The 20,289-nt window shown below is 38.0% G+C and overlaps 2 protein-coding genes across 3 annotated transcripts in view; one reads left to right on the top strand and one right to left on the bottom strand.

Moving 5' to 3' along the window:
* The first annotated feature begins 851 nt into the window (after positions 1 to 851).
* LOC122085720 (nuclear export mediator factor NEMF homolog) lies at positions 852 to 8,269 on the top strand. The gene is made up of 3 exons (XM_042654240.1): positions 852 to 1,246; positions 7,021 to 7,087; positions 7,936 to 8,269. The coding sequence occupies exons 1-3, from the start codon at positions 952 to 954 to the stop codon at positions 7,937 to 7,939; spliced, it is 366 nt and encodes a 121-aa protein (XP_042510174.1). The 5' UTR covers positions 852 to 951; the 3' UTR covers positions 7,940 to 8,269.
* A 456-nt stretch (positions 8,270 to 8,725) lies between these two features.
* LOC122087208 (aspartic proteinase 39-like) overlaps positions 8,726 to 20,289 on the bottom strand; it is a 54,710-nt gene continuing 43,146 nt past the window's right edge. For both annotated transcript variants that reach the window (XM_042656257.1, XM_042656256.1), the window contains exons 7-10: positions 18,064 to 18,154; positions 17,492 to 17,567; positions 14,076 to 14,147; positions 8,726 to 8,967 (exon numbers count right to left, since the gene is read on the bottom strand). In XM_042656257.1, coding sequence (XP_042512191.1) covers positions 8,819 to 8,967; positions 14,076 to 14,147; positions 17,492 to 17,567; positions 18,064 to 18,154 — 388 coding nt within the window. In that variant the 3' untranslated portion in view covers positions 8,726 to 8,818. The remainder of the gene's footprint in view (positions 8,968 to 14,075; positions 14,148 to 17,491; positions 17,568 to 18,063; positions 18,155 to 20,289) is intronic.

The raw sequence follows: 20,289 nt of genomic DNA, 5'->3' as shown, positions 1-20,289 counted from the left end.
TATCAAGTAAGAAAGAGAGAAGAAATAGCAAGTGAGAAGAGGTTGTGTGTGGGTATGGGTGTGTGTGAAAGTTCCATTAAATTTGGGTTACATCATAATTCTCTCTCTCAAGAAGAACTTTTTTTTTTGTGTGAAAGTTCCATTAAAGTAAGTAGATTATTGTAACATAATGGAATTTGAGTTGGATCATATGCTGGTATAGTTGGTACTCCAATAGCTGCAACATTTTATAGTTGAGTCTGAAAATTTTGTCTATTGACATGTGCACAGATGTACATATGTACTTAACCTTTATCTGGAATTATGAAAGACATATTTACCAGCATTTATGTGTTTTTGGCCAACTGAAATTATGTTAATTTATTTTGTCTTCTCTTATGTGCTTGTTTATTTTTATTTGACTTTTATACAAAGTCTTGCATTATTTTGGATCTCCAAGGTTTTCAGTTTGTCATGATCAACTTCAATTGAAACCTATATGAAGTTGGTGCATGGAGATCCTTCACTTTGTTCAAGCTAAAGAGTCTTAGAGTTGTCTTATGAAATTGTTTCTAATTTATTATCATTAATGTTGATATTTGAGTTTGAATACGAAACAGGTACGCCCACATAGATCTCCATGGAGCTTCCAGTACTGTGATCAAGAACCACAAACTAGAACAACCAATACCTCTTCTCCTTTTAAACCAAACGGGATGTTTTACTATAAGTTTCCCATGTTCAACCATTGTGTTTGATTTTGATTTTCTTCACTGTTTTCTGTTTAGTTGTGTGTGTGTGTGTGTGGGACTCAAAGATTAGTTGGATAAAATGTGATTCATCTACATATGTATTTCCATCTATAGGTTTGCCAAAGTCAGGCATGGGACTCAAAGATTGTAACAAGTGCTTGGTGGGTGTATCCCCATCAGGTTTGCACCCACAAGAGAATATCTTATAGTTGGGATTTTCATGATTCGTGGGAAAAAGAATTTCCTTCCTCCACATCCTCTTATTATGGGCTTTGGTATTCTATTCCGCTTGGATGAGAGCTCCTTGGGATCGCATTTCAATGAAAGGAGGGTAAAAGGTGAAGATGAAGGCGGGCATGATGTTGATGAAAGTGGGTCTTTCATTGAAAATTCTGATTCTGGGTTTGAGAAGGAAATAACTATTGAAGGACTAAAAGATAAGAGTGAAGAATTGAAGGTTCCTTCAAATTCAACTGAAGATAATTGCGAAACAAAATCAGATCTTGTATCTGGAGGTATTTCTACTCAAACTAAAAACCCACTCTTAGGAACTCTCTATTTTGTTTTGCATCTCAGGCCAAGAAATTTTAGAATAGAAATAGTGAAAGAAAAAAGGGGGGGGGGGGGGAAGAGGTGGTCTTACCTTCATAATATCAACACCTCTCTCCCTCAACCGATTCAGGTGATCGGAGTCAGGCATGAAACCCTTGATCGGCTCAGGAGGCTGATTCTCCCTCCAACAGCTCCAAGAAATCCAACAGGTTGGGTTTGGAGAGAGTGATTTTTAAAGAAATGGGAAGGAGGTAAAAGAGTCATTTAACATGAACTTCTAATAGAGTTAACAGCACAGGGTGCGTTTGTAATTTCAAACTTTGAAGGGGGTCCAAGTGTAATTCTTGAAACATACAGGGGAGGAGAGTGTAATTTCCTCTAATAATAATTATACTGGCTTCCCTTGCCGATTATATTATTATTAGAATCATTTCTCAAATTTTTTTTTTTGTTAGATGATTGCATTAAAAGGCTAAAGGAGATCAGAATATACAAAGTTAACAAGCCAATTTGAGTAAGAAAGAAAACATGAATCAACAATAATTTTTAGACCAAAATTGGCCATAGAATGCCCTATTGTATTGGCTGAACGACAAATATGTATGAAAGAAACAAAAGAAAAGGAGGAAGCTAAGAGTAATATATCCTCAGTAAGAGGAATGACTTCCACTATGGGGCTCCTCTCCTTGATACCCTTAATCACCTCTGAGCTGTCCGATTCGATAACAAGACAATCAATTCTTGTTTTAATAACAAGAAGCATACCATTTTTAATTGCTCTTGCCTCAAGCTGCAAGATGTTGGTTGAATTATCAGAATAGATAGAACCTGCAATAAAGTTACCAGCATCATCTTTAATGACATTAGCAATAGAACTTCGATTCTTTCTTGCACTAAAAGCAGCATCAGTGTTAAGTATGAAAGTACCATGATGTGGTTTTTCCCATTTAGTTGGACTTGTTGAGCATTGTTTGGGTGATCTGCAATTCTGAAACGAAGAAGTTGCCAAGGCTTCTTCAAATTCTTGAAGATGAGAAAGGGCACACACAACCACTTGTTGAGGAGATTCTTTGTTGCCTTTGAAGATGAAAGAGTTTCTTAATTTTCATAACTCCCAGCTGATAGAGGCCACAATAGAATCAATTTTGTCAAAATCATTCACTTGTTTGGACTTAAGAAATCATTGCTCAAGCCAATTAATGAAACTATCATGGATCATGACATTAGAATGAAGTGAAAGTGGGGAAGCAAATCATGCAGCTCTTGCAAATGGACATTGAAGAATAAGCTGCATGGTGGTCTCTTCTTTTTATTGTCCTAGGCTCTCTATGCAATCTGCAAAGAGGAACAGACAAAAGAGTGAGATAATCTACGCATCTCGATAGATGAAAAACTACGAAAGGAATTACCCCATATAATGTTCTGGAATTGATAACGTAATCTTTGCATTAAAGATTTGACGTCACTATTTGTATGATAAAAAGAGTGAGATCTACATTGATCATAAAAGTCTGAAATACTTTTTCACCCGAAAGGAGCTAAACATGAGGCAGATGAGATGGTTAAAGTTGATGAAGGATTATGAATACACCATCCGTTATCACCTTGGGAAGGCCAATGTAGTGGCTGATACTTTGAGCATAAAATCCTAGACTTTATCATTAGCAACATTGACAGTGAATAGGCTATTGATTAAAGAGGCTAGAAGAATGAACCTAGAATTATTGATGAATGAAGTGACTGTAACTCTAGCTACACTAGTGATACAACATTCTTTTATAGATAAAATTCAAGTTGATTCAAGTTGCTCAGTTATAAGATGAAAATTTTTAGAAGATAGCGAATAATATAACAGAAAGAAAACAAAAGGACTTGTATTTCAAGTTGACTAAGAATGGAGTCCTAAAATTCAAGGACAAGCTTTGTGTACCAAAGCATGAAAAGTTGAGGGCAAGGATTAAAGTATCGGTATCGATCGTCGTATCGGTCGATCAAAATTAAGATACGTATTGGAGGGTATCGTATCGTATCGGAGATACGCTAAAGATACACACATAAATGGATATGAAACACATTCTTAAACACTTTTGCATAAAAATTTTGTTAAAAAAGCTATTGATAATATGTATTATGCATAAACATTAAATTGAGGGTATCACACTAAGAATTCCAGGTTTGTAGTTGTCCCATAAATGTAAAATCCTTGTTCCTAAACTTGATTTCCACTTTAGTTAGAGAGACATACGGATGGCAACAACTTTAGAATAAAAAGCCCTCAAAAAATCATATTTTTTGAAAAAATACCCATCTTGGCCATTATATGACCGTAGCGCACTGTATCGGTACATACCGATACTCATCGATACGTACTGATCGATACATACCGATACTCACCGATACATACTGATACTCATTGATACGTACCAATCGATACATACAAATACTCATCGATACCTACCGATACATACTGATACTCATTGATACGTACCAATCGATACATACAAATACTCACCGATACTTACCGATACATACTAAAACGTATATTTCACCTCGATTTTATATTTTTCATAGAGTATCAGTATGTATCGATAGTGTATTGGTGCATATCGGTATGTATCGTAGGATATATATCGATACAAAAGGATTTTAAAAATTCCATGTATCATATCGGTGTGTATCGTATCGGTCGACTAAATTTAAGATACGTATCGGAGGGTATCGTATCGGTATCGGAGATACTTTAAACCATGGTTGAGGGGAATGATACTAAAGGAACCACATACCTCACCCTACTCAGTTCATCCGAGTAGAACGGAAATGTAAAAGGATTTGAAGAGGTCCTATTAGTGGAGTGGTATGAAAGCTGATGTTGCCACTCACGTAGCCAAGTGTCTGAACAACCAGCAAATCAAGGCTGGGAGATAAAGACCACATGGTTTATTATAGCCCCTACCAATACCAGAGTGAAAATGGGAACGCATCACCATGGGTTTCATCACAGGTCTACCTCGTATTCAGAAGGGGAATGACACAATCTGGGTAGTTGTGGATTGACTGACAAAAGTATCTCACTTCATTCCTTTGAAGATTACCTATTCCATGGAGAAACTAACTCAGTTGTATATGGACAATGTCAGACTACATGGTGTACCAGTCAACATCGTCTCCGACCATGATTCTAGATTGACCTATAAATTCTAGGAGTGCTTATAGAAAGCAATGGGGACATAGCTGAATTTCAGTATAGCTTTCCATCCCTAGACAAACGAGCAATCAGAGAAACCATACAAACCTTGAGAATATGCTATATGCTTGTGTGTTCGATATGAGTTATAATTGGGATGAACATGTATCAGTTAAAGAGTTCTCCTACAACAACAGCTATCAGGCTACCATTGGCATACTACCTTATGAAGCTCAGTATGTCAAGAGATGCAGGACACCCCTGTATTGGGATGAAGTTGGAGAAAGAAGAATTCTGGATCTAGAGCTAATACTGGCCACTTGTGAGAAAGTGAATGTGATCAGAGGGAGGATCAAGGTAGCTCAATCCAAGATAAATAAGATGTGTTGATGTTAGACCAAAACATTTGGAGTTCGAAGTGGGTGATAAAATATTCTTGAAAGTGTCACCGGTGAAAGGAGTGAAAAGATTCGACGACCAAGGGAAGTCGAGTCCTCGATACACAAGGCCTTATGAAATATTGGGCGAGTCGGAGCAGTAGCATATAGAGTTGCTATGCCACCAAAGTTGGAGGGTACTTTTATTGTATTTCATGTGTCTACGCTAAGGAAATAAATTCCTAACCCAACTTATGTCTTGCCACATATACCTCTAGAACTCAACACTTATTGAAAGTATGTGGAGCAACCGGAAGAGATCATTGACAAAAAAACCACATTCTCTGCTATTAGAGTGGTTCATATGTCAAAGTTAAGTGGAGAAACCACTCGAAACAAGAAGTGTCATGGGAATGTGAAGATGAGATGAAGGAAAGATACTCTTGAATGTTTGGATTACTAGGTATGTTCAATTTCAAGGATAAAATTTCTTATTGGGGGGATGTTATACATGTACCCTAAGCTTACCTCGTGTGACTGAATGCAGATGAACCACAAGGGAAGACAATATCAAAGATTACTAGGTAGCAACAATGTTTTGTCGAAGGGGGAGGGATGAACCCACATGCACATGCTACTCATGTTCTAAGAACTGGAAAGGTTTCAAGCCACCAAAGAAGTCAATGTAATTCCTCTGCCATTGAGAGGGAATTACCTGAACCCCAGTAGTGAAATGCGCCAAGGACTATCCCACATACCTATAAATACTTAAGGAACCACCCACATAGCCAGTTGGCCTTGTCCCACCCCAAAAGGACACAAACATCCCACACCGACTGTGGTCACTAGTGATTCCCCATCAGCCAGTGAGGATATTGGCTAGAATTGAGTTTTTTGGTCGAGGGACCCGAGCCCTCGCACCTGTGCACCTCACACCACCTCTTATAGTTAGTACAACCTACCATGTAATGGATTAATGTGTAGGTAAGCCCGAGGTGGGCCTGCTAGTGTCAATTGGGGAATTAATCCAATAATAGGTGAAAACCCATTTAGTTCACTTGAGTTACTATAAATAGAGCCATTAGCTCATTCATTTCATTGCCTACCAAATTTAAGACACGAGAAGGAGAGAAGGGATAAAGAAGAAGAAGGAAGGAAGAATGAGCTTGGAGCAAGGGAAGAGATCACCTACACATTAAGGTGAGTTAAACTCTCTCCCTCTACCTTTACTGTATACTTGCTCTCTCTCTCTCTCTCTCTCTCTCTCTCTCACCCTATTCTCCACCCAAGCTAATTTGAAACCCTAATCGAAATCTCCATCTCCCACCTAATTGATTTACAAATAAAGTTGGGGATTTGGTGTAGGAGACCTAATCTAGCTAATTGAACCACTCACAATTGAGTGTAGAGACCCAATATAGAAAATCCCCAATTTAAAACCCTAGATTTAGTTACTTGAACCCTAGATTTGGGAATTTGACCAAATCTTCTATGATCTACCACCCTAACCTAACTATATGTTGGGGAAATGATGTAATACACCTAGAATAGGGAATTGGGGTGACCATAAGTTAAATTGGAGACCATTACATAAAGCCCCAACCATAATTCCCAAAATTTGGTTAACCTAAACCCTAAAATTGGGGGCAAATGACAAAGCCCTAAAACCTAAGTGATCTAAACTACTAATTATACCATCCCTAAACTAAGTAATATATGTTGATGGTACATACACTAAATCTGACCCTAGAACTCCAAACCCTAACTTGTAAACTAACCTAAAGTGGGTAAATGAGAAGTGGGAGTAGAACCAACACCCCAATTGGAATTTGGGATATACACAGTCACTCAAAAAGACCCACATGACGTAGGGAGCAAATATGGGTAGAGAAGTCCCAAATTTGACTCCACCGATTGATGCCCACAGGTGGATCACCATCAGTCGGTGAGCATCCACCAGTGGACATATTGTAGGTTTTTTTTTTACCTCTTTGTAACCCCTTGAATCCATCAGCCGGTGGGCTCATCATTGGGTCACCATCAGCCAATGAGCATCCACTGGTGAATTGTCTGAAACCTTATGTTGACCTTCTTTTTGAATGGCCAGTTGACCCATTGTAAGAACTTCTGAATTATTGATCATTAAGCTAAAAACCCTATGTTTTTCAATGGATAGTGTCATCAAGCAGTGAGGCTACATGGTATGGAATCATCGACTGTACACAACTACTTGGGACAAAAAGGTGAGTGGGTGTTGTGATTTATTTTAAAGAGTGTTTCTATTTGTTTATTTTTGCATCTGATCATGAGAATGTGCATTATGAACCTTGTTATTATTTGAGAATTTGAATGTGCATATTGATGTGTGATGTGGAATGCTAGCGTTGGTGAATTGTGAAAAGTTGGTGTTGGTGTTGGTGAATTGAGAGATATTGTGGTTGGTGTTGTTAAATGGGATGCAGTGTAGCCGAGGTAGTTTTCGGTACCGCATGCCCATAGAGTGAGAGAGTGTGGGGTTATGGTTGTGGGTGCAGTATTGTCGAGGTAGTTTTCGGTCCTACATTCCCAATCATGATCACCTTGTTGTTGTAATGTGATATGATTCATGATAAATTGCATCTAGCTAGGAAAACTACCTAGGTGTTATAACCCCTTGCCAATAGGGGGTTAGGTATAGACTAATCCGAAACCATCTGACGTGGCCGAGGTTGTTACTAGTGTCGTGACAAACCCTTCATGGCCGAGGTAGTTACCGGTGTTGTTGTTTACAAGGATTATTAATAGGGGTTTATCGAGTACCGAAGTACATATGTAGGGGCCAATATGCTTCTTAATCGCAACTAGCTTGTATCACTGGGTGACAGATGCTGCATACCAAGACCAGTGATACAACCTATGTTGCAATAACACCAATACCTCATTAGGACTTAGAATCGTTGACTAGGCTTGTGTGTTAATAATTTGAATCATGTCATTGCATTCATTTTATTTTGTCGAGCATTGTTGTTGCATTCACACTTGTTTATGCTTGCTTGCATGTCCATCCTCACTGGGCTTTGTGGAAGCTCATCCCATTTATATATATTTTTAGATAGTGACTCAGGTATTTATTCAGAGGCTATTGTGAAGACTCCAACTCTATATAGAGAGGAGCTGTGTGTTGAGGAGTTGGTCGAGCATGAACTGGGATGCATTTGTGAGGACTGTGCCTATGGGGCATCTTGAAGACGATGTTATTATTTTCTCCTTCTAATTCTTTTTTGTATGTAATGGATGTAACCTTGATGGGTAGTTACTTGTAATTATGATAAGACAGGTTCAACATTCTCTCTCTCTCTCTCTCTCTCTCTCTATATATATATATATATAAGTTCATTAGTTGTAATAATCTTACCATCTATTATACACTTGTGGATTTTAGTTCATTTCTTTGTGATCTTAAAGTTCGAAGATCCTAGTTGGGTTGTTGGATATGAGATCGTGTCCAAGTCACCGGCCTTCTTGTAAGTGAAGGAGGGGTGTGACACATCTAGAATTGTCTCCACTTTCTCTTTTAGCTTTGGCTTCTTGTTCTCTCTTTGCCTTCTGCGTTCACTTCCCATGCTGGGCCTGCTCATTGTGTTCTGATCAGCCCAACTGTTCTGCATCTGAACTCTGCGATTTCCAAGGGCCACAATATGGACTCAACTTTTTACATGACTGCAGCTCGCTACCTCCATAGTTTTTGTTGTCTAGAATGCCAGTTTTGCTCTCAAGGAGCTTTCACCCTTATGGGTACAACAGAGAGATAGAGGGGTGGGGTGCAGCTCTTAGATATGCATAGGATGGAAATAAGGAAGACCTATCTTTCAGGAAGTTACATACATTTACAACATTCAGGCATGTACAAATGTAGCACGCATGATATCTTCATTAAAAAAAATATAATGAAACAATATCAATTGAATCCATACATCCCTTGAGTTGCAATGATCTCAGTAAATTAAAGTATGCAGCATGGATGATAGAAATAAAAATATGATACACTTTCCAACATCCAGGCCGCTAGCAGAAGATGGAATTTTAGCACTTAGTTCATATGAAGCTCCAGACTTCTCGTCCTTCAGATTAATGCTTGAAGAACCTGAAAATAAAGGACAGTCAATTGAAAAGTAACACAGGTCCAGTTTTCCTGGATGGGCATGTCCAAACATTTTTGGACAGGCACATGGGGCTGAAATTTTGTGGACTAGACCCTAAGGTCCCCTGCTCACATATCAACTTTTAGTTTAATCAGAGTTTGTCAAATAGAAAAATAAAGCTCTGAAATATTCAGTAATACCAAGCAGGTGCATGAACTACCATGAGGATGCACCAACATACATGGATTGAATTTGGATCTGCAATTTTTGGCTAATACAGACCATGCCCTACATATCCAACTGTCACCATTGCCAAATCATTCTTCTATGTGGCAACTAGCTGCCTGTCCAGACTCCAGAGATACACTTGGACACACCTGACCAGAGAAACTTCTGCATATAACTTTCTGCTGGAAAGTCCACCAAACTAGAACATACCACCCCCCCCCGCGGGGCGCGGAAAAACCCCTTCATTAGGATTCTGTGTCTTTAAGCACATAATAGTGTGATCATTGGTGAGCATTTGAGTTTAATTATGCTTTTAAGAGAATTATCTAGATTCTCAAAATGTAGTCATTGCAGGAGGAAGAAACAGGAGCAACCACTGGAAGGAAGCCTAATGGTATGATTTCAGATAATGCTTGGCGCACTTCCTCCTTAGTGCTTTTTAAGTATCTATTGAAAAGGACATACAAGATCCATGTTTTCACCATTTTATTCACAAGTTTTTTCAGTCAACATCTGACTGTGGGTTCATGCTTGAGGCATAAATCATAAAATTCAGGAACCTAGAGAGATAAAACACTCAAAGTAAAAGCATACAGGAAGCAAAAAACAGGTAGAAATGAAGTACACATGACGAATACAGCATAAATGCAAAATGCAACATTATTTTCATCCCTCAGTTAGTGTAGTTGCTGTCAGTCTAGCTCAATGGGTGACCAAAGGTAACCAATTGAGGCTCATATCCAATAGTCCTTCTGGAGGAAGTGGTTCAAGATCCTAGACCAGCATGCTAACCGGCAGAGATTTTGAGGGCTTGGGGCAGTCCTTTCTTTAAGAGAAATGAACCTAGATTTTGTGTCTTTAACACAGGATCTAAGATTTTGGGTAAAGATGGTATTTCAGGGATCATATGGGAGTAGTAACTATCATGCTGGGACTCCAGGAATTGGTGATCCATTAAAGAAGATATTTAGAAATCCATTGGCATTGGGGTTCAGGGTAGCCATTATTCCTGTGTAGGCAGTTTTGCAGTGTAGACTGAGTGCAGATTTATGGCAAGGTTTCAACCACTGGCGATATGGGATTTTAGACTTTCACACCACCGTAAGAAGATGTGATTCTTAGTATCAAGATAGAACATCTCTATCACTTGCTCCAATAGATGTTGAGATATGCCTACTTCTTTTCTCCACCCTTTCTAGTGTTGAACATAATTCATACACCCAAATACTACCGAACAATATTATTCATTAATATGCAGAATTAGTTGTGCTGGAAATATAATAGAACTATAGGAATAAGAGCCACCTATCAAGATAAATGCACTAAAGAATAATAAATCTTCACCAACATGAATCAGCCAACCTAACAAAGCTCCTTAAATATGCAACCGCTTTTTCAATCTTTACATTAGACATGTCTATTTTTAATATGAGGTTTGTCAGAATAGTGGGAAGGGGGCCAAAGAATCAAACTCTTTCAAATTAAGGAAGGGTTTCTAATTTGCAAACAACGCAATCCAAAAACTTATCGCTTCCTATATATATATATATATATATGAGAAAAGGCTGTGCACGCTAGCACTATGCACAGCAATGTATCTGCCTCTCTCCTCCCTCCTACCCCCTCCCATCCTAGCCTTCCATTGGGTGAGCCGCTAGCTAGTGGCGTGCCCAACCTCCTATATATATAAGGAGGAGGTTGGGCATATATATATATAATCATAGTTATCAAGGCAGAAAGGCGGAAAGGCAACCAAGGTGTTTGAGGGTCTTCCCCTAAGCACTTTGGCGATAAGACTAGCATAAAGCGTCGCCTAGGCGAATAAAGCATTTTAGTGTTATTTCCTTATGTAACCATTTTATTTGGCACAAATAGCACATTGAATATTATATAATTTTATTTATATGCCAAATAAAGATTAAAGATTCATACCAATGCAACATATTCATAAAAAAAACAAATCAATAAAGTGAATAAACTTAAAAATCATTAAGCCACGTAAAGTCATCAAAAATCAACATTAAGCCACATCAAGTCATCAAAAATCAACATTTAGAGAAAATTTCTTATTCTCGGTCAAACTTATTTTATTTTTACATGAGACTTTTTGTATTAGGTCACAAAACCAACTTTCCAAAAAGTCTAAGATTACTCAAATATGAGTTGTAATGACAAAGTTATGTTTCAGTAAAACTTATTTAAAATGTGGAAATGTTAAAATTGCATGAATGAAAATAGTTTTATGGACATTAAAACAAAAGATTGTTTTACCAGACTTTTATTTTTAGCAATGTTTTACATGACAAGATCTATTCAATTTTCAAAATTGAGAAAAACCCAACATTTGAAAATTGATAACCCCCACAACAAAAAATCTAATTTTTGTTCTTAGACCGGGGGTTGACTTTTCATCATTTTGGAATTTGATTTTTAAACTATTTTAATTGGATTCAAATATGGGGTATTAACAGAAGGAAACATGCAGTGAATAAGGCAATAGTTGCCTAGGCCCCAAGTTGCGACACCTAAGAATACGGCAAGTACCAGGGGGTTTGAGAGATCAGTGAGGGTGTGTAAACTTTAGTCCCACATCGCCTAGGGGGAGATTACTAGGCTAGTTAATAACCTCTAGCCTCCTTAACATGGCACAATGCATTTTAAAGCCTTGAGGCCTATGAGCCAAATAGGATAATATTGTGTAAGGTTAATAGGGTCGGGGCGTTACAAATGGTATCAGAGCAGACCCCGACAGTGTGTGGGGCCATAGCGGGGACGTTGTGCGGAAAGGGGAGAAGTTGTAAGTCTTGTGATGCCCAAGAATACGACAAGTACCAGATTCGCCTGGGAGATCGGTAAGGTGTCTCCACTAAGAATACGGAAAGTACCAGGGGGTTCGGGAGATCGGTGAGGGTGTGCAAAATTTAGTCCCACATCGCCTAGGGGGAGATTACTGGGCTATTTAATAACCTTTAGCCTCCTTAACATGGCACAACGCATTTTAAAGCCTTAAAGCCTATGGGCCAAAGAGGATAATATTGTGCAAGGTTAATGGGGCCGGGGCGTTACACAAGTAAACTGCCTTGATGCCAAGGCAGTTCTTAGGCGATGCCTTGATAACTATGTATATAATATGTACTTGGAAGAAATAGAAATAGCTAAACACCAGTGCTAAGTAATGTTTGTGATACTGCTGTGGCATTATTGTCTTGTCTCTACGGTAGTCGGTCAGAATCTTTTTGTTTCTATTAGTGTGAGCTTGGTAATTTCCTAGTTGTTCTCTAGTTTCCTAATAGTTCTCTACTATCACAAGTACTGGAGAATCCTCGCAATCTTGTAAAGGGCGTACCCAATGCATGAGGCTCCCGCAATTGGGGTTGACGAGGGTCATAATGGATGGCTGGATGCAACATTACCCCTACTTCGTGGAGAGGCTGTTTCCCGAGTCGAACTTGTGACCACTTGGTTCCAATGGAGCAACCTTACCGTGGCGCCGAGGTCTGCCCTCTTCCTTGCAATCTTGTAATTAGATATACATATTTTACAGTAGGGGACTGCCAAGAGTATCTATTGACTGTTCTTCTTCTTTGGCAGTCTCATCTCTTCTTCTTCTCTCTTCTCCTTATTGTGGTTGCTGATTTTTAGTTTCTGATATTCTCACAACCAGAAAAAGCTTGTTGACTGAAACCAGAACCACCCAGGAATCATGCAGGAAACTCTAAATCTTGTATTCCAAATAGTACTCTGAATTACAATGGTTCTCATAGACTACCGTGACCGCTAAAATTGTTAGGAAATATGAAATGCTGAATGTTATGTATAATTTGGATTCAATTACAGTTTAGCAACTCCAGCTTGTGCTTAAACCCTTCCCTTGACAAATAAAGTGTCAACTTACACAATAAGATCCAAGTAGAATTCCTAATCAAATTAAAATTCCTAAAATAGAAGTCCCACCAAAAACTGATAACATATTAACCATAGAAGGTAGGCGCCTAGCATGCTGGTAAGGACCATGGTCCATTTGTCACCAGATCTTGGGATCGAGTCCCACCTCTACCCTCACTTCTCTTAACCCACTCTCTCAGTTCCCCCGTATGAATGTGATATTAATAAAAATATACCATATTTTTTGGAATGAAGTCTAGAAGTGCAATATCTTGATCTCATTGGGAAGGTAAGTGCATAAATTTCAAATAGTCCCAAAGAAGGCAGCCAAACAGACAAGCTTTGACCTCCCAACCATAGCCTAAAAGAAAGTGAACAAATAACCCATAAACTCGACTCAATGAAATAACCTATATAATGACTTAGACTTCAAACAGAAAATTGGCTATCTTGTTCCATATGTGCATGATCTCCTTCAGTTGAATATGGATTTTCAATGAGACAATAACACTATTTGAAGCTTGAGAGGCTCCCACATCAAAGGGACGTATCTTATAGAGAATCCAGCCCCAAATCCCATATTTGGTGGAAAGGGAATAACCGAAGAAAGACACAGTTACCAAAAGGAGTGTCTCAATTGAGTACAAGAAGGCCAAGATAAAACTCCATACTATTCTTGCCACCTAACAATTAAATTGGAGAAACAGGCAGAGGGAGAAGGAGAACTTCACATTATAACTGTAAGTATGCCTTGCTCAGCAGGGAATAGAAGAAAGTTCGCCTCTCAAGTGGCTCCATGCAATTATGTTAGGATAAATTTCATGTTTGAATCATCTATGGAGAGCTAAAGCTCATTCTCCATGAAGATTACTATAACATATAGCCATCATATATGAAAGTGATACTATTGGATTTATTGCAATAACTTCTCTAAGAAAAAAAAAAAAAAAAAAAAAAAAAGCCATGGTATTAACCAAGGAACAAGAAAGCAACTTACAATTGTATTCAGTCCACCCAATGACTTGATTCTCAAGGTCATATAAAACAAGCTTATTTGATAATACTAAATCTGCATGAAGAACATAGGAAAAAGTGAAAGGCAGCAAAGAACATGAATAGACACATATTTTGCTGTCACAGAAAATAGTCATTAATCAGGTTAATCAAGGGAAGAAAGCAGATTGATAGAGGGGAGAAAGGGGGGGGGTGAACTGCATAGAAGAGGGAGAGTGAACAGTACCATGAACAGTATTTTGAAGAAAGATAATAGAGGAAGAGAAAGGAATAGGAATAGAGAGAGAGAGAGATAGGAAGCCTTCCTAGATATACAATTCAAATCCAAATTCTATATTTTATTCAAAAGTAAGGGAGGAGTGATTATATGTACTTTATAGATCCAAGAAAAAAACGAATCCTTTTAATATCTTGTATCCTCAAATAGGCAAACTAACTTAGAAAATACTATTAGAACTCTTAACTAGCTAAACTACTAAACCCTCAAAATAGAACTAAATCTAATAGGACTCTTACTCAAGTCAAAACTCTAACAGCTAAGGAATGGCTCCCCAAAGATCCCTATAAAGCTAATCTCTAATGAGCCCCACCACTGATTAAAATATTTACTCTCTCTCTCTCTCTCTAACAAGCTTGTGTTTCCTTCCCTCCCTGATGTCCTAAGCCTTCCCTTCCTTGATCTCCGACACCCCTCTAGTGGGGCAACCCACCAGATTAAACCTCCCTCCACCTCCTCTGTCCAATATTCCCTCGGAGATCCCTTCCTCCCCCTCTCCTTCTCCCTTATCTCCTCCCTTAGAGACCCTTTTCTCCCCACTTTTCCTTCTCCCTTATCTCCTCCCTTAGAGACCCCTTTCTCCCCACTTCTCCTTTCCCCTCTGAATTTCTCCCTTGGAACTCCCTCTTCCAGACGGAAGAGGCAAAAGGGCAGAAAAGAAAAGATGATCAGCATCTAGAGTTGGAATGAAAACTTAAGCATTTAATTTCAGTACCTCCAGCTAAAGATTATGAAGACTATGATGATTGGATGCGTGAGAATGACACACTACTAGTTTGGCAGTGGAATAGTATGGAACCCTTCATGGTGTGACTGTTATGTTTCATACTGCAACAAAAGGTGATTGGGATGATGTGAAAGAGAATTTTTCTCATGATAAAAATGTGATTGGGATGATGTGAAAGAGAATTTTTCTCATGATAAAAATGTGTCACAGATGTATAAATCGAATGAAAAGATCTTTAATTTTCAGCAAAGTGATATATCAGTAGTCAGTGGGTGATTACCAGAGTGCATTGAAAAGCATGTAGGAAGAATTTAATGTTTATCAGCCTATCACTACTGATTTGAAATTGTTAAACTCAATGTGCTAAATTTTAAGAGGCTAAATTACAGCCTGTTAAAAGTCAGATTCGTGCTGTATAACAGGTTCCTTCTATGAATGAGGTGTTTTTCATATTTAACATATTATGTCTCCCTCCCTTACTAAATCTGGATCATACCTTTCTTCCAAGGGAAGTTCTACCTTGGTGTCTGGCAGTGGTAGTCATGCCCGTGGTTCTATATTCCCTAGACGAGGTCATCGTTCAGGGCGAGATCGAGGACGTGGTAATGGTGGTCATGGAGGACAGAAAAGCAACAAAGGTTTATGTCATTGTACACACTGTGGTAAAAATAACCATACAATTGATGTGTTGGGATAAGTATGGTAAGCCTTAACGGGTGATGCAGTGGGCCGACACTTAAGTGGTTGATGGAAATTCTCAAATGCTGTCATCTAATGATGCTACTCCTGCTTCTACATCTGGTTCAAGTTAATCAGAAACTGTGTCTCACAATGATAATCACAATTTGTTGAAACTAGTACCGTTGCTTGAGACAATCATACTGCTACATAAACCCACATGGGTAAAGATGCCCTTCTTGCCTCTTCATCTCCTTTTACTAAGTTTTTGATTTAGGTCTCCTCCAATATGACTGCTAAGTCAGACATGTTAACCACCTTCCAATATGACTGCTAGTTATTCTCTAGCAATGTATTCAACACTTCTTGTTCCTCAGTTACCATTAAATTTTCATTTGGTAAGACTACTTACTAGTCCATCATTGAAAAGTATGTCTACCATGCTATTCATAATTTCTTCTCAGAGGATGTTACTACAAAGGGGTTGAACAATAATTTTATTTCTTTCATTCCTAAGATGGAAGGAGCAATGTCTTTGAATGGATTCCATTCAATTTGCATGGGAAACTTTCTCTACAAAATTATTCCCAAAATCTTGGCCTTTAGGCTCTCAAAATCTGCTTCCAAAGCTGGTCAAGGAGCATTTCAAATGAGTAATCCGGTTGCTATTTATATTGCTAGCAATCCAATTTTCCACGAAAGGAATAAGCATATAGAGGTTGAATGCCATTTTTTTTAAGAAGGTATGATGGGGAAGTTGATCTCTACTCCTTTTGTTAGTTCTGTAATCCTACTTAATGATATGCTTACCAAAGCCCTGTTTTGGACTATTTTTCTCTAAGATTGTTTGAAACTGGTCATGGGTGATTCTATGCTCCAGCTTGAGGGGGAGTGTTAAGAGTTATAAGGTTATGAACCACAGTGGTGTTTTTGTAATGTTTTTTTCTTATTCAGTGGCTTATGTGTAAATATACATAAGTAATGTTCTTGTAATTAATCAAACTTGTTACGCTACAAATAAGGATAGTAACAACCAATTGGAACTGCATTCTTTTTCCCATCAGTCTACCCTCTTTCTCTTCTCCTCTCCTCCTGCTCAACCCTAGTTATTGGTTACTCTATGATCTGATTCTGATTCTGTTACAAATTACAATAACCTCCAACAATCTACATCAATCTATACGTGGAAGGCATACAAACCACATATTTACCTTTTAACACTACGCAAAGTGACCGCCAGTCCCAGTGTCTATACTGCAAAGTTGTGAAATTACCCTTTGTCTTCTACCTATTTTTGTGTGTCTGTGTGCGCGCTTCTTGAAAAATATTATCTTCTACTTGTTTGCAAGATAGTAAAGGATATTGACACATAATTGCAAGAAACAACATACTTCTCTATTAATATTTGAGTGTCAACCATAGTTGTCACAGAGTTGGGGTGATTTTTGCGTTGGAGGGGAGAAAAAATTAAAGCGACACCAACAAGGCATCAAGGCGTTGCCTAGGCAATGCGACCAAGGTTCCCTTCCAGAAAAAGGCACCTGGCCACTGAGGTGGTGCCATGAAATTATGATCTCAATAAATTTCTTGGTGTATATTAGTGATTGGAAATATATAAACATCAATCAAGCTTAACTATGGTCAATATATTATGGTGCTGTTCAATGAAATAGAAACTTCAAATGGGAACTGAGATATATGTATTTTTTCTGTATACCACCAAAAATAGTCATGTCCCAGGAATCATAGGACTGCTTCCCACTATTTTGCCAACCAATACACCATTCAGTTTCCTGTAAAGACGATAAAGTTAGCAAATAGAATCAGTATCATAAATGAAGATCGAAGAGACGAATAATAATATGATGGAGAGAAACCTTCGTAGATGGACTTTCAATTCTCGTTCTTTTGATAAGATTTGGAAGACCATCTACTTTGATGTCAACTCCAAACTGGCTTCTCTTTGCCCCCACCCAGTCAGATATTCCTCAGGAAAACGGCTCATTGTTGTCTCCTGGGGTTCCCTACCTCCATCCTCTGTCCCCCCCTCCTAGCTGTTTTGTTCCCCCTTTGGTTAGGTTTGTGGTTCTTCTGGTTTTGGGCTAGCTTCCCCCCCCCTCCCTTATTCCCTTGAATATTCTTTTTCTCTTTGGCAATGAAATTATTTATTCATCCAAAAAAAAAAATGTGAATTTATGGTTTGTAGAAGAAATATATTGCACTTTCTTTCTAGACTTTGATCATAACTAATAAGGAACTCCATTGACCATTGCAACTCGATTTACTTACCGAGATCTGGAACAAATAGTCATGAGGATACACCACCAGCAAAAGTGAATTTTCAAAATGAAAAGTAACAGTAGGAAATCCATCATCCACGCTGAAATAGTAAGGGCCAAGACTAATTAATTAAAATAAAAGATATAAAGAAAGAAAGAAATTTTATTCTCAACTTCTCCAAAATAAAACAGAATATAGAATTAAGTACAACTAAACAGTAAACAGTGGTTGACATCGTAACCATATGTGCAATATATCCTTTTGGAAGAAGCACAGAAGAAGAGCTTTTATATACATAATATTTGCATGAACAAGGATTCAGAGATGAAATGAGAATATTTTTTTGGAGTCATGTGGGAAGCATGTGAGCAACTCCCTTTCTTTTGAGGGGAGGGGTTCTTGTGGGGATGATTGTTTTTTGAAATAAGAATTTGTGGAATTCTAGAAGGAATCAATAGGAAATTTCATTACCAAAAAAAAAAAAAAAAATCATAAGAATTTCTAAGATTCAAATATACTGAGAATCACTCTTTTGATGCTCCACCTGTCTGCAAGTTGCAACACACATAATACAAAGGAGAGAATTATTCAGAGTGTTGTCTAGTATCACAGTAACACATGGTAACCTAGGTGTGTTATTGGATTTTCTCATGAGAAAAATAGTGTAGTAGTGCAATAATTAGAGTTGAAAGTAGTTTTGGTTAAAGGTGATACAGATAAATAACATAAATGGGTATCTTTCTTAGAAATAAGCCTTGGGTTGGGTTATGTATGTGTTGGGTCTTTGGTCCAATGATATTTCTTTATAATGGGCTTATAATATGGGTAGAGGCTAAGCATACGTGATTAATTAATTTTCTTTATATTTTTTTTAATTGTTACTAAGTGTTTTGGTTAGGCTGGATTTAGGATTCTGTATGTCCAGTTCTGTTTTGAGTCGGTTTCCTAGTCAGTTTATGTTGCCATAATGGTTAAGGATTGGTTTAGGGCTTTCAGATTTAGTGTTTTGAGTCTTCTATACGAGTTTGTAAAGTGGTCCAGCCTTCTACACGAATTTGATTATTGAGATTTTGGCTCAAGCCATTCCTTTTGATGTTGAGAAAGTATGCATGTTGAGAGAGAGGAATGAGAAACACTATTGATCATAGAGATTCTGATCTATGCCATATCCTCCTCTCTATTTTCTGCTTTCTTCTCCCCAGTAAATGTTCTTTCTCTTATCATTATTGGTGTTTTCTGAGAATGACTTAATTCGGGATTGGAGAGGCTAAACTCAATTTATATTGCTGTTATGTTCTGTTTTTGTTGGAGATTAAACAAAGCCAAGGATCATCACCAAACAGTGCTGGTGGCAGCTATCTTTTACCTCTATTGGCTGAGATCTGTTTATGTTATTGTGGGAGATCTGAGCAGAAGATTCTCTCCACACTCTGAGGTATTAAGGGCAATTCATAGTGACACTAGACCTGTGTTGGTGCTGATCTGTGGCTGCAATATTTCTTCCAAAATTTGGGTTTTGTTCTTGCACATATACTGTTTTGTTATTACTTTGAATCTGGCTGTTCAAACAACACAGGACTTTCGGGTATACTTGTTCTAACAGTTTGTGAACATTAGTCAAAATCTGACCTTCATTGGATAAGGTTGACTTTGATCCTACTGTTGACCTAAATTCTGTTTTAGGATTTATTGAGTTCTTCTTATAAGGGGCGTGTAATCTGAACCCAGGGTTCATCCTATCTGTCCCTCACCAGTTTGTTATCACAGCTATGGCTACAACATGTTCTAACAGTACAGAATCATGGGATGATCAGATGTCCATGTGACAAATTGCTGACATGATTAAGAGTATGTATGATTGACTTGTATCCTTGGAGCAACTTATGGAAACAGTGGCACAACGTTTTGATACACAGTCACCACATCAACCCACTCCAAAGGGCCACAAAGGTGAGAATTACCTGCAATGGCTGCATCACAGAACAGCAAATGATACCAGGAAATGTTGCCACAGAGAACTACTACACCATAGGCATCAAATCACTTTTGAGAATCACGTGAGAACATACTTTGACAACAACACCTGTTTTCCTCTTACGCGATTTGATGACTCAGAAGGTGAAGCTAGAGTTGATAGAATATAATGGAACACATGTATTCCTTGATTGGGTAAATATACAATTGATGATTATTTTGACTGGTACAACAATTTTTTTTTTTTTTTTTTTTTTTTTT

The sequence above is a fragment of the Macadamia integrifolia genome, chromosome 8 (genome assembly GCF_013358625.1).
Source record: "Macadamia integrifolia cultivar HAES 741 chromosome 8, SCU_Mint_v3, whole genome shotgun sequence".
Classification (NCBI taxonomy): Eukaryota; Viridiplantae; Streptophyta; class Magnoliopsida; order Proteales; family Proteaceae; genus Macadamia; species Macadamia integrifolia.
This window is presented reverse-complemented; position numbering and strand designations above follow the sequence as displayed.

Coding starts and splice junctions, on each gene's coding strand:
- LOC122085720 (XM_042654240.1), top strand. CDS start 952: ATGATTCGTGGGAAAAAGAATTTCCTTCCTCCACATCCTCTTATTATG. Junction 1,247..7,020: donor ATCAGATCTTGTATCTGGAG/GTATTTCTACTC, acceptor TTCAATGGATAG/TGTCATCAAGCAGTGAGGCT.